At 35.6% G+C, this 14,825-nt stretch overlaps 1 protein-coding gene, 1 long non-coding RNA gene and 1 other non-coding gene across 4 annotated transcripts in view; 2 read left to right on the top strand and 1 right to left on the bottom strand.

Moving 5' to 3' along the window:
* Positions 1 to 12,866, top strand: part of Rnf149 (ring finger protein 149) — a 28,026-nt gene extending 15,160 nt beyond the window's left edge. Inside the window, exons 4-9 of one of the 2 annotated variants that reach the window (XM_027951804.2) lie at positions 775 to 857; positions 2,868 to 2,964; positions 5,991 to 6,198; positions 8,677 to 9,370; positions 10,503 to 10,659; positions 12,373 to 12,866. In XM_027951804.2, coding sequence (XP_027807605.2) covers positions 775 to 857; positions 2,868 to 2,964; positions 5,991 to 6,198; positions 8,677 to 8,720 — 432 coding nt within the window. In that variant the 3' untranslated portion in view covers positions 8,721 to 9,370; positions 10,503 to 10,659; positions 12,373 to 12,866. Of the gene's footprint in view, positions 1 to 774; positions 858 to 2,867; positions 2,965 to 5,990; positions 6,199 to 8,676; positions 10,660 to 12,372 lie in introns of both variants that reach the window. The other variant, XM_071601961.1, reaches the window with a different exon arrangement.
* LOC139701757 (uncharacterized) overlaps positions 1 to 14,825 on the bottom strand; it is a 240,145-nt gene that overhangs the window by 44,034 nt on the left and 181,286 nt on the right. The gene's annotated exons all lie outside the window — the stretch shown is intronic.
* On the top strand, positions 10,737 to 10,848 carry LOC114105388 (small nucleolar RNA SNORD89). Its single transcript, XR_003585004.1, has one exon. It is a non-coding gene; the product is annotated as a small nucleolar RNA SNORD89 (small nucleolar RNA).

Raw genomic sequence — 14,825 nt, forward strand, 5'->3', positions numbered from 1 at the left:
TTAAGTAATTATAAGGATAATGTAGTCATATTTCATAAAATGAACTTTGCAGCCACATTCAGCACTGAGTTCCTGAATCCCTGTCCCAGAAGTCCGTTCTGTTTTGGGACAATGATCACTCTGGCCCTGACTGCTTGGTTGATGAGATAGAACCAGGTGGATGGATCCATGGGTACCCAGAGAACTGGAGAGGGCTGACCCATAAATTCTTAGAAGTGAAAATTTTGTCACAAGACTTTCTTCTCCAGCAATTTTTGTTTCTTTGTGTCTTTGTTAATTCATTACATGAAAAACAATGACTTATTCCTATTTGTAATTCTTTTAGTACTAGTGAGGTAGATATTTTCAGATATGTAGCCATTTTTATTTTCTCATATGCAGATTATAAATTTGTCTTTAGCAGATGTAAATTTCTTTTTAATGATTCTAGGAAATGAGTAATTTCCTGGATATTTATTCTTTTCATTAAAGTGTAAGGTTTATGTTTGAGAAATGATTTATTTCATCATAATATGGCAGGCATTTCCTAGCATATTTAAATACTATTGTGTCTGAGTAGGCAAACAGTAAAATTTTTTCATTTTCAGCCTCATTCCTTAGATAACCTGTTGATAGTGGTAAGAAGTAAATACCAAATATAATCATCTGAATTTTAGTTTCATGTTATCCCAATGTAAAATAGAATCCATCATTGTTTTAGTCAGTATATAGTGCATTTTCGAAGGATGTGCTAATGCCAAGGATAAAGTAAATTCTTTCCTTTTCTTTTTACAGGGAATTGATGTTGATGCCGAAAATTGTGCAGTGTGTATTGAAAATTTTAAAGTAAAGGACGTTATCAGAATTCTGCCATGCAAGTATGTTTTTTTTTTCTCTTTTCTTTAACCTACTGAGTCATTAATAATTGCTGGACAAGTTTCAGTATCCTGACAAAAGAGTTCCTTCCATGTGCTTTTTATGGTATAAAGATCTTGCTATCTTTGATCATCTCATCTTTTGAAAGAGAAGCTTAGGTTTTCTTACTGTCTTCAAGGCTCTTTAAAATTGCTTTTCTTAGGACTCTTCCATGACCATTAGACCCAGTGTACATCTTTGTCATAGATGAGCTTCTAGTCTCATAAGCAGGTATTCATTAGAATGCTGGGAATTTTATTATATACTTAGCAAAGTATGCTATGTCAAGAGCAAGAAAATTGAAGCAAAAAGGTGAAGGACCCCAGGGAATGGGCCTAAAACAGCCAGCAGGAAGCAGGTGTGGGGAAGGCAGTGGTTTGCTATTTGTACCCTGAGTTTGAGTTCTCTTTGTGGTTGTGAAAAATAAATATTCCTCCCTTTATTTGGGTTACAGTAACTTGGTTTTGCTCAAGTTCAGTTTTAGCAACAGGAAGTTGTGATTTCCTTTTTAGGCTACTTTAATTGATAACTTTTAGAAGAATTATTTTGTTAGCAGAATGGTTTATTTTATGTACAGAAATTATATTTTAAGTCAGATAAATTTCATTTATACTTTACACCTTTTAGAAGCACGTCATAAGTTAATATATTTGTGTTTTGCTTTGTTTGCAAAGCATGTTAGTGTATAATCTACTACTGCAGGGTAGACTAAGTTCTTGATAATTCTGTGAAGGAAATAAAGGAACGAGTATCAGAATATCAAAGTCAAAAGTTTCCTGAATGAAAGTAGGTATGGGTACCTAATGAATTGGTCTCAGTATAGGTTGATCATGTCTTCTTTAACATCATTAAAGTTACTCTAGGCTGATTTAGGACATGTTTTCCTTAAGAAATAATGCTCTCTATGCTGCACAGATGAGCCTAGGTGTCTATACTGATGGCTGAGGTGGGGTTTGTACTTGACTGTCAAATGCAGACATGTACATTTCCTGGGCTGCTCATTGAGATTTTGACTTATTTCCCAGTTTTCTCCTGTGATTTATATAACATATTCCCAATAATTTTTTTTTTTTTTTTTTTTTTTGTAAAAATTGTTTCCTTGGGTCTGTCAGTTTTTAGTTTGCAGATGGAAAATCAAAAGGCAAGGTGAATTAGACTATGATATAATTAAGAACTGTTACCTTACCTGACCTAGGGGATTTCTATTTGAAGGAAGCTCTTCAAATGATTGTACTAGACATGTGCTGTGCCCAGCACTCTTGTACACACATTGTTTGTGCCTCTCAGAGCAGCCTATGCTGTATATGCAGAGAGGGAGGGCAGGAGCCTCAGCCAGGGTCAAGGCTGTTGAGTCGCACAGCTGGCTTTTGATCCCCATCTGTTTTATTCCAAAGCCCATATTTGATGCCCTGTCTTCCTCACACATAGAAAATAGACTCATCCATCACATAAGAGGAAATAATGGCGAATCAGTAAAAGAAGAAAATATATATGCCCTTGAAAAATTCTGATAGAAAAATGTAGAATGTTTATAAAAATATTTTTTAAGCCTGCCACCCAAAGATGACTTGTTAATATTTTGATATATTTTCCATTTGAATGCTTTTATGGACCCATATAAAATACTATCAATTTAGTATTAATTTAGTAGTGTTAGCTTACTTAAGCCACATTTATTCCCAAAAGTCTTGCAGGTAATTTTTTCAAGCACATAGAAATGTACAACATAGCATGGGATGGAAATAAGCCATGCTGTTTTTGTGGAGTGAAGGGAACATTTTACTGGAAGTCCCAAATTCTGTTGTAAGTACAAAGTAGATTAGCTGATAATTTAGGAAAAATGACTACTCTAGAATGTTGATTTGACATTGGTTAACTTGTACTGAGGGGATGAGTTGATAGAATGTCTTATTTCCTTTATAAGATATATAAACATTTATTTTAAAACATTAACACATACTTAATTTTTTTAGGCATATTTTTCATAGAATATGCATTGACCCATGGCTTTTGGATCACCGAACATGTCCAATGTGTAAACTTGATGTCATCAAAGCCCTGGGATATTGGGTTTGTTACATTTTTGTTTATATTTAATCTCTGCCCCAGTTCTTCCTGAGTGATAGATTTCATTATTGACCAGAGACAAGAGGACCAGACAAGCTCCTTCTTATATCCTTGTGGCTCTTTTTAAGAAGTTTTCCTCTTTGTTAAAAACAAATTCTTAAAGTTGAAAAAATAATTAATTAATTCAATTCATGGTATAATAATAGGCCAGGATGTCCCCCAGAAAATTTCTAATTACTTAGACCAATATATCTTGGTATACTACACTGCAAAATGTTTATATGGTAGTCAGTTTCGTATAAACAAGAATCGTAAGGAACCCCACAACTTTTCTGGCTTCAGTGCACATTTTACATAAGAGGAAACTAAAGTCAACACTTCTTCATATCAGTTCTCCTTATCCCTGGATTTCAAAATTAAATAGTGCTGGAGACATCGTTCTGCATTGATTTTGGTCCATTAGTTTGTAATATGTAGATGGTCAGAAATCTTTCTCAGAAGACATGAGGGCAAAATGAAAGAGATTATAACAGCAACCAGCCATGTGCTTGCTAAAGGCCTTAAATACATGATTATATTTACTCCCACAACTGTTAGCTTCCCTGTCCTACTAGTTACAAAATTGTGCTTAGAGAAGCTGAATATCTGAAGTTGTGCAGCTAGTTCATGGGGGATTAGCTTTCAGACACAAGTTTGCTTAATTCTGAGTTCACATTCTTAATTACTATCCAACCCAAAGAGAAGGATATAGAGGAAAAAATTATTTTTCTAGATTGTCACATTTTTATTGTTTTCAGAGTCTACATAAAATATATTAATGGCTCAAAATACACTGATAATAAAATTTTTAGATAGAGATCTTTGAAAAGAATAGTTTGAACATTGATTTTATTTTTCTTGTAGCTAAACATAGTTTTAGAGGTTTTTTGGTAGGGCTTATTATAGAATAGGAACTACAAAGATATAGATTTGTTTTTTAGTGCTGGGGATTGAACCCAGGGCCTTGTGCATATCTCCTGGGCTGCAGGTCTGCCTGAAACTTCCTCTCATCTAGCTTACAGTGTCCTCCGAAGATACTGAAGAGACCTCTCCTTAATAACTGCAAAATAAGTCCCAGAATAACCTCTCTGTAGGTATCCAGGAAGAGGAAAGTCCAGTGATCAAGAACTGCTTTACTAGAACCTCATCCTTTGATGTCCTGAAAATTTGTCTTGCTTCCATGATTTCTAAAGTTAACTTATTGTGGTTTTAAAATCATTGTAGCTTTCTTCAGCATGGCATAACATGCTTCCCCAGCGGGCTTAGCTCTTGTCCTCTTTGCTCCAGAAACTAGCTTAGTGAGAAACTGAGCCTTCCTGGTTCAGCATTTTAAATGCTAGAACACAAGGAGTTTGACAGGTTATTTTCTTGGCAGTCATAGAATTGTCTTTTTAGTTAGGTATACTCTGAAGCTTTTACTAGATTATTCTCTTCATTAGTCAATAATTTTAAACTTGCTGTTCACTTCTGGACATTTGTATGAGGGAATTTCACTGACCTTACTGTAGAGACTTTGAGCCTCATGAGTTTTGATTTGGGAAGCATAACTCCATGTATATTTGTATATTAAAAGTCAAACGAGTCTTCATTTTGCATAGAGTTAACCTGCTTTCTTAGAATGTTAATTTCAGAAAGCTAGACTTTTGTCCCCAGAATGCCTAATTTAGTTTTTGAAGGGTAGAAACCTATAGTAACTTTAAGGCTGACAAAAGAATTCACTTGTCTTACTTTTTTTTTTTTTTAGTCTTTACATGGTTTGCCATTTTCTTTAACCCATCAACTCCTCTTGCCTTGGATATTTTCGATAGCCATGGCGTGCTTTCTTGTAGTGTCTAATTCTCTGTTTTTTCATGATCATGTGAAAGTCACCAGTGGCCCCTCACACAGACTTTAAGAACCGTCATTTGTTTTTTGCACTGTAATACTATTTGTCACTGTTTTCATTCATTCAGTGAGCACTGATAAAGGAATGCCATTTAGGTGTTAAATCTGAACTTGGCTCTAGTGAGGTAAAGATGGATAAGACACAGCCCCTCTGATCGAGGGCTCTTGGGAATTTGACCTTCAGGACTGGTAGGGACCAGTACACAGGTAGAACATGACAAGAGAACAGTGTTTGAGGTACTGGCTGGAGTATTAAGCAAGGAGAAGTGAGAAGATGGAGGTAGTGCATTTTATTTGGGCCACTGAGCTGGGTGTTAAAGGATTTTAGCAGCACTTCAGTGTACTACTGACTGATGGTGTGTCTCCAGGGGTGACCTATGGGATGGGAGGCCTCCAGGTAGTTAGGTTAGGCAGATTTTAAATAAGCAGCTTGTGGTGGGGTTCAGCAGGAGTTTGGCATTGTGGTAACACAACAGCAACAGGATTTGTTACTTGGTGTGTTGGGAGTCGAGGTGAGAGGGAACGTTCAATGCTGGGTGTCAAAGGTGTTTAGTTACTGGTAAGGGAGGAGGAGATTGTTCTGGACACAGCTGAAACAGGCCAGTGGTGTCCTGAGAGCCCAGAGGACAGAGGTGGAGTGCTCCGTGAGCCACACGATCAAATCAGGCTGTGGTAACCCTCGCTTAGTAAGTCACCTTCCAGCAGTGTCATCTATTCACATGCAGCTTTGACTCTAGCATTCCTCAACAATGTCTGGATATCCCCCCAAATGTCAGAGACTTAATGTAGTGATGCCATGGAGCCTCTGGCCCTCCTTTCATTATTTTATTTAAGTAGCAAATGTAAAAGAGGGGAAGCACAAAACAAACTACAGCTGAGAGTGCTGAGAGTAAGAGCCAGGACTCCAGGACTAAGTTTTTTTGTTTTATTTTGTTTTAAGAAAACCAGAATATAGTCTGAAGCATTCTGTTGTTCAGAGCCTGTTCACTTTTGCCAAGTTCAGTGTTCAAATGTCAGGGACGTGTTAACGTACTATGAGCAAGAGGACAGTTAAGTACTGATGGAGTTACTTAGAAAAGGCATTTTCTTCTGTTCGGATTTTCAAGGGAGCAGAACCTGAGGATGTTCAGGAGCTGCCCACTCCTGAGTCTACCCCTGGAAGCATTTCACCTGGGAATGTGAGTGTAGCTTCACAAGAGGAGGGCAGAAGCAGTGGCAGTGGCAGCAACCTGCCATCCTCATCCACTAATGAGTCTGGGCCACAGTGCCCTACCACTTTCAAAGAAGATGCAGGGGAAAACACAGCATTACTTGGTAAGTGGCTGGTAGATTTAACTAACTTGTTTGTTTTCCTAACATTTCTTCTTAGATTATTTAGTGAATGATAATTATTATTTTTTTCTTTCTTTTATTGTGCTGGGAATTGAACCCTGGCCCTCTCACAGGCTAGACACATGCTGTACCACCGAGCTATACCCTCCACTCCACAAAAAATATTTTCTGATATTGCAAGGCAGGGAAATTATTTCTTTATTCTTCTTTTACAAAATTTCTGAGGTATTCTGCATTCTTTAAAGATTAATTCTGAAATAATTTTGCCTAATCAAAATCTCATCTGAATTTTTATTGGAATTGAATTAACTTGCACGTTATTGTAAGTAGGAAGAGTTGATGCTTGCCAATTTGAATGTTGCATCCTGGAATAAAAATGCGTATTTTTCAAAGCAGTGAGATTCAAATTTAATTTGTTTTTTAACATGTGAGGTAAAGATAGTAGAAACACTAGAATTGAAGTTTTAAACTGGTACCAAGAAAAAAAAAAGCGCCTTTCGAAAGAAAAAGGAGAATGGATACAGAACCATAAAATTGTCAGGATTGATCTCTTCACCGTCCAGGGAAGCCTCTTAGAAATGGATCTTGTTTTTAGGCATCTCATTGCATTAAGCCAAAGTGCTACCAATATGAATTTTGCTGTTGCCTTCAGGCTTTATAAAGAAAACTGAATTTGCTTTCTCTGGCACACGGCCAGCCTTGAGAATGTGCAAATGCAGGCTCCAGTCCTTCTGAATGTCCTTCAAAAGTAGTTTCCAGTTTCCTGCCATCTGCCTTGTTGTATTGCACTTCACCATAGTCTCTCTTCAGGTGCCTACTTAGAAGATAACAAAATTCAAAATAGTGAATAGAAGTAAAGAAAATGAAAAAAGAAACTGGGTTTACAAAACAATAGGATGTTGAGTACATTCTAAAGAAGCTGGATTCCCCTTCCTGAGAACCCCAACCTCTTTTGGAGGCTCACTTTTTATTTTTTTCTCTTTGTCCTTTCTTTAATCCTAAGTATTGTTCTCTAGTAAATTAACTGGTAACTTGTATAATAATGTTCTTTCTATCCTGTAACAGTCATAGTATAAATTGAGAAATGCTAAATTTTAAAAATCAGTTATTTGAAGTGGACATTAATACTTACAGAATATAATGCAGTTTTGCTTACGGTTAGGAAAATGTTGCTGGGCTGACAGGAGCAGCTAATCAATCAGTGTGGAACTTCGAGTGGAGCACCCCCTGCAAGGGTCCCTGCTGCCTGCTCCTCCCAATGTCCGGTCTATCTACCCCTCTTTTGTAGGGAGCTCAGAGTATTTGGCTTTGAGGTGACCCTGGCCAGAGCATACAAAATTTCTGTTAAAAGGGAGGAATAAGTTCCAAGACATGTATATACAACATGGTGACTCTAGTTAACAATATATTATATATTTGAAAATTGGTGAAGATAGACTTTAAGTGTTCTTATGACAAGTATGTGAGGTAATACATATATTAATAAGCTTTATTCAACCAGTCCATTGTATACATAGTTCAGAACACCATATCATACACCATAAATATATACCGTTTATATTTTCCAATTTAAAAAGTAAATCAATTTTTTTAAGGTGGGGAAAAATGGTTAATAATAGGGACTGAGGACACTCTGGTAGAGTATATAATCTTGAATGTGTAAAACCTGGAGTTAGTCCCCAGCACCAAAAATAAAACAAATTTAATAAAGTTTTTTTTTGTATCTGTATTATTATTATTATTGTTTATTTTTATGTGTTGCTGAGGATAGAACCCAGTGCCTCAACATGTGCTAGGCAAGTGCTCTACCACTGAGCCACAACTGCAGCCCCTAATAAAGTTATTTGTTATTTTACCACTAAATTTTAAACTGGCAAAGAAAAGAACCTGAATAAGTATTTGGTTCTGCTGCTGTGTTTAGGGAAGTATCACACAGTCCTCAGAAACCTTTTGAGCTTTAGTGATTTTTGTATCCCTGTTTTTCTCACTTAAATGCCTGGATTTAAACACCAGCTCCACATCTTTATGCTGATAAAAAGAGATAATGACATACTAGTCTGTACCTCATGGGATCATATATAGTACCAATAAATGTTAGCCATGTTTTCATTGGTGGCTACATCATTCTCACAGCTGCTTGTTTGAGTCTTGAAAACATATTCCAATACCATCAACTCATACTTTGTCTTTTTTGTAGTACCATGCTGATCAAATTAATATCACTTTGCCTAATACTAGAAAACCTCTCTTAGCATATCTAAGAAACATTAGTTCTATATTTTTCTTGTTTACTGTCTCTTTGGAATAGGATATCATTTTTGCAAGTAAGTTTATTTAAATATTTCTGAAATTTGGTTTTTGAAATACCATATTCAGATGAGTAGCTGTATTTATGTAACTGAAGTTTAGAATGTGCTGACCAATTTACTGACCTGGGGTGGTTTTGATGCTTTGTTGTAGAAGCCGGCAGGAGCGACCCTCAGCGTGGAGGACCCATCTCCTAGCGCACATCCCTCACAGACACATGGCTTGAACTAAAGAGGACATTTTATTTTATTTTTTTTTTATTTTAGCACATAGTTTATATACTTGAAAATAATGTATATTTTACCTTTCAGATTCAGATTTTATATACAGAAGGCTAAGATATTTTACTCTTAAGGAGACTTTTTGATTCGTCTTCATATATTTATCTACAAGAATACAGTGTTTATGATAAATTGTTTTGGACTATCAGAGATGATGCCTAGGGAAGGCATGCTAATGTGGAAAGGGGGGGGTGTTTCTAAATACTACATTAGCTACTACAGTACTGTAAACAAAGTTAATTTTATTTCTCAAGCTTTTTAGACAAAGCACACCAATTTTAGATTAGTTGAAGTGGAATTGTGTGATTAAATTCAATAATTGATCACATGGGCTTTCTCTGAAGGAAAAACTTACTTTACACTTAAAAGATGAGAAATATCTAGCTTTCTTGCACATTTTTCATTGTACATAGAGATTTCAGAACTTGAGAAAGCGATTTCCATTGTTGTCTGGAATTATGAGAAAAGCGTTAGATGACTTTAGGAATTGCATTTTCCCCTTTAGTACGAACTACTTGTGACATCTTAATGGAGGGAAGTTTGTCCACCTTTCCTACAAATAAAAAGTTAAGACTTTATATTTCATATAAGCATTAAGTTATATACTGCTTGATTATGGAAATCAAATAGATGTACTATTATTCATTTTTATAATGATGAATATATTGTATTGGTTCTAATTGTAATTTAATCTTTACAGTTAAAAGAATGATAGATGAAGAATTTTTATATTTGTTGTTGGAATAAAATAACTAGTTTTCTTGATTAGTTTTTAAGCAAGCCCTTGATTAACCTCAACTCTCCCCCCCCCCACCCCCCTGCCACACCCACACACACAAACACAGTTTTTTTAAACTTTTATTTAATGTTCTCTTTGGTCAAATGTAAAGCTTTTGGATATTGCTGTTTATAAAGTGATCAAAAACAACTCTGTTCTTTTCTCACTTCTTGGAGGTGAAAATCAAGGACTATGTAGCAGTTATTTCTTTTAAAGTGTAGATTATATAGACCTTTGTTGCTTTTTACTTTGTTTATTGAGGAAAATATGATTTTAAAAAATAATTTATCTTATAGCTATATCTTGAATATTAGGGTTTATGAAGCTTATTTTTTCTCCAGCTATGTACTATGTATACAAACTGAGTCTAGCTACTCAGTAAAATTTTTGATGAATTGTTTTACTGAAATAAATTGTACAGCCAGATTTGATACAAGGAGTATTGAAATAGAAAATTTGTCTTGCTTTGAGTACTTGTTTTCGTAGGTAGCCTCAAAGTTAGTTTCCATAACAGCTGTTATCTTGAAATCTACCTTTTGTGTTCACTACAAATAGGAAAATACGTTCTTGATTCTGTACCAAGTAGCTGCCTTTCAAGAGACATGTAAAAAAAAGTGTTTTAGTAATTCTTTTGGTAGCTAATGAAGCTGTCTCAGAACACTGGGACAGACCAAGGTTAATTATTTTTGGTTAATTATAGAAGTGTAACTTCTTAATCAGCGGACATCAAAATAGCTTCCCTCAACTCTTAACCAGAATATTTATGGAAACTTTTAAATTTAATAAAATGCTGGGGATTTGGGGACTCTAGATGAAGATTACACTAAATGAGATTTAGTTACTTTCCTCCTAAAAATTGTCATAAAAGCCATTTGTTCACATAATGTGGAACAGTGTTTTTTTAACTTTGAAAATCATAGGAATGGTGTGAAGGAAACCAAATCCATGACACTGAAGTACATGATGGTTCCCTGCCTGCCTCGCCTCTTCACTCCCTGGGGTGTGATTGGCATTCTGACTTTCCCAGCAGAAAACCTCAAAGGGCCAGAGAGGTGTGAGGACATGGTCATTTGGCAGGTAATGGTTTCTTATATGCTGTCTTTTTTGGGATCTTGGACATAACAGCCTTTCTAGAAAGATTGCTCCCCGTGGCTACTGAGGAATGATGACAAGAAAAGGCCGAATTGCAGTGTCTCCCTCAGCAGTTTGCTCTCTGGGTGCACAATGACAAAATCTCCTGAAGCGACTCACTGGTCTGACCTCAGTAATGCAGGATGAAGCTGCATGCCTAGGGGAAGCTTTCTGAGTGGGAGGGCTAAGAAGGGCATTCCCAGAGATTGGGCAGTTTCAAAGAAAAAATAATCACTGATTCCCAGATGACACTGGGACTTGACCACCTAGTTAATACCTCTCTTTGTACCCTTGTACACATACTTAACCACATCAAAGACGACTGGAATTGTAAAAATAATAACAGAACTTCAAAAATAGGTGTGTGTCCATCTGGATGAAGTACCCAGTATAACCAAATTCCCCAATAAGATGGTTTAATTTGGCAGCAGTCGCTTTGAGCACATTAAAATTTATTTGTTCTTGAAGGATAAGATTAAATCAGCATGTATATGTTACTAATTAGAACTCGAGGTAATTATATTTCAGTCAAAAGCAGTTTCTACGGGCCCAGGATAAGCTCCACTTTGCCATTTCCTAAAGCACAGGACATTGGCTTGAAGCAAACTAGTTTTTTGGCATAACATGTTATGATTCTGTGACGAAACCACCGATGAGAAGAGCCACCTACACCTTTCCCAGCTAGTTTAGTTTTTAAAGTCTTAAAAACATTTTTTCAGCATTTCAAATGCTAGTAATTGGATTACTAGTTATAAAAGTGAAATATCTGCCATGTCATAATCGGCCACATACCCAGAGACTTGCCCTCTTACTACAGGAATATATTAAAGAAATTGTGACCTGAAAAGTATACGTGCTGCATTCATTCAAAATGTTAGAAAAAAGCTGTGTGTGATGGCACGTGCCTGTAATCCCAGTGAATGGGGGTAGTGGGGGAGCTGAGGCAGGATTACCCAGTTTAAGGCCAAGTTATTGATTCCCTGTCTCAAAGCAGAAACAGGACTGAGGATGTAGCTCAGTGGAATAATGTCACTGGGCTCAATTTCCAGTAGAGGGCCAGGGGTGGGGGGATTGAGATGTTAGGAAAAAGTCAGGCCATCTTTTTGATGAGCTGTGGGCCTATGTCATGGGCTCAAGCCTGAGATTACCAGTACCTCCTGTGGGCTCATATCAGTTACAGAATTCCAGAATTATACATGTGCCTTTTGAATGTTTCTTATGGCTTTTCTTGAATTGAACAGCAGTGATTGCATAACAAAACAGAATGGATAGAAAGGGAAATCACAGCAATGTGTCTTAGTAAAGCACAGTGTGCTAGAATTACAATAAACATGTAACAAGTTCTTAATTTTCTAGATACGTTACATTGTCTTAAAGGGACATTAATCCAGAAGTATTGCTTAAAATAGAATGAGTTATTCTTCATTCTCCATGGGAATGGGAATGTATAGAAGAGTATGCTGTTTAAAAATAGGTGTGAATGAGTATGTGCTCTGTAAGAAAATTGCATGATACCATTTCTGTGTAAAGTTGCTTAAATGAGTAATAAATACTGTTGATTTGAATTATTTGGTTATATTTTAGGATCCCAAACTCTTTCTCTTTTGGAATAACGTCTTTTTCTACTCGTTTATTGTTCTTTTTTTTTTTTTTAAACAGGTGATATGAAGATATTAAAACTAAAAAAGATCCTGAGAACCCAAGTGTTTTTTTTGTTTTGTTTTTGTCTAACGTAATTGAATTGAACTCAATTATACAAAAGTTGATTGTACCGTATTGAATCCCAGTTAAGGAAAAGGAATCTTGCTGTTGTCCATGCTGGCCTGGGCCTAAGTGATCCTCCTGCCTCAGATGCCTGAGTAGCTGGGATTTACAGGTGCACACCCCTGCCCACCTTCTTTTACTTTTAAACATGTTTAATGAAGAACCTTGTGATGGTATTTAAGCCTCAACTCTTCTTTTTTATAAGATACTTTCTAAATATAACTATTATTATCTGTGAGCTATATATTTAAAAATAAATTTGAGGTACTGGGGATGGTAGAATGATTTGTCTATATGTGAGAGTCCTTGAGGTCAGTCCTCAGCACTGTGAAAGTGAAATGAATTTGAGACTCTTTCCTTTTTCAAATAAACAGTGTATGAGATCTTGATCCTCATTTGAAAAATGCATGTTTATAAACTTGCCTACTCACTACTACTACTCACTAAAATTCATTTGTAACCCGCAAATCATCACATACCGTTTTCAGGAGTCATTTTTAGTCATGCTTGGGTTGAAATTTTGAGTTGCCTGATACACAGGTTTGAATGAGGGAACAATCTGTTTCAGCTGTCATAGTACAAGCAGGTGTTTTCCATGGTCTCTTTAGTACCAAATTTTTTTGTACTTTCGTTTCCAACTTCACTGTTTGATTGTCCCCAAGTATGATGAAGAGCAAGACTATAATATGCTTTTAGGATAAAATATGTTAGACAAACTTTATTCAGGCATGAATTACAGTGCTGTATTGTTGACTTTTCAAGTTCAGTGCTATATTTTGCTGGAATCAGAAGTTGCAAGGAATCTAAGTTGGGTTGTTTCTAACAATAGCAATCAGTCATTGAAATTGCAATTCCAAAGTGCTGTTTCAATGATGAACTGTTCTTTATCCAAGAATAGTTGGACCTAATCTGCAGAACTGTGATGCCCACTTTTAGGCCTTGAGCGAAATTGATGTTGTTTTTTAAATTATTTTACTTTTTGAGAAATTTGGCAAGCAAATTACAAAATTTATATGGAAATGCAGAGCACCTGAATAACCAATGTAAGTTAAAAGGAATAGAACTGAAGGACTCATGTTTCCTGAGTTAAAATTTTACAATAAACTGACATTAATGAAGATAATGTGATGTTGCCATAAAAATGGACTTGTAGAAAAAATGGCACAGAATACAGAATTCAAAAATTGACCTACACATACATGAGCTGAGCAAAGGTGCCAAGGTAATTCAATGGTAAGGGATAGTGTTTCCAACAAATGGTGCTGAAATAATTGGAATTCCATATTAAAAAATAACAAAACCAAATTTCTTTGGTACTTGTTGCATCAAATAGAAAAATGACTTAAAAGTGACCAAGTGATAGATAAAATACATGGATTTATGAATAGTAAAATACAGGATTCAGAATATAAAAATCTTTACAGCTCAAAGTAAGAGTGATGTTAAAATGTCCTAAAAATTCAGATATTGCATGAAGAAGTATAAAACTTGGTTCAAATGATACAAAGCTCAGTCTCTTATCATGATGAAATCAGAAATTATTAGAAAATAATTTGAAATGAATGAAAATGAAAACATAAAACAATTCAAGTTACTCAGAACATATTCTTTAACTACAGTAATTAAATTAAAAATCAACACCAGAAAGATCTGGAATACTTCCAAATATTTGGAAACTAACATACTTCTGGAGACAGTTTATTGTTGCATCTTGTTTTTTAATCCAGTTTGCCAGTCTATCTTGATTCATATGAGTTTAGGCCAAGTACATTCAGTGTTATTATTGAGAAGTGGTTTTTATTTCCTGTCATTTTATTTCTGGTTTTTAACTTGAAATAGTTTCTCCTTTGATTGGCTATTCTAGTGTTATTCCTCCCTCTGCTGGTTTTCACTTTTGTCATTTCTTCATGAAATGCCATACTGAACATGTTTGTGGTGCAGGCTCTGTAGAGTTGTGAATGTTTTTAACTTTTTTATTATTATTATTATGGAAGGTTTTTATCTCATTGTCAATTCTGAAGGTTAATTTTACTGGGTATAATATTCTTGGCTGGTATCTATTCTCTTTCAGAGCTTGGTGTGTGTGTGTGTGTGTGTGTGTTCCAAGACCACCTATCTTTGAGGGTCTGGGTTGAGAAATCAGCTGAGATTCAGATTGGTTTCTCTCTTAAGGTGACCTGTTGTTTTTCTCTGGCGGCCTTTAAAATTTTATTCTTATTCTGTATGTTAGACATTTTCATAATAATGTGCCTTAGTGTGGGTCTGTCGTAGTTTTTTATATTTGGGGTCCTTGTAAGCCTCCTGTGTTTGATTTTTCCATTTCCCAAACTATGTTTGGGAGTTTTTCT

Source organism: Marmota flaviventris, chromosome 14 (assembly GCF_047511675.1).
Source record: "Marmota flaviventris isolate mMarFla1 chromosome 14, mMarFla1.hap1, whole genome shotgun sequence".
Classification (NCBI taxonomy): Eukaryota; Metazoa; Chordata; class Mammalia; order Rodentia; family Sciuridae; genus Marmota; species Marmota flaviventris.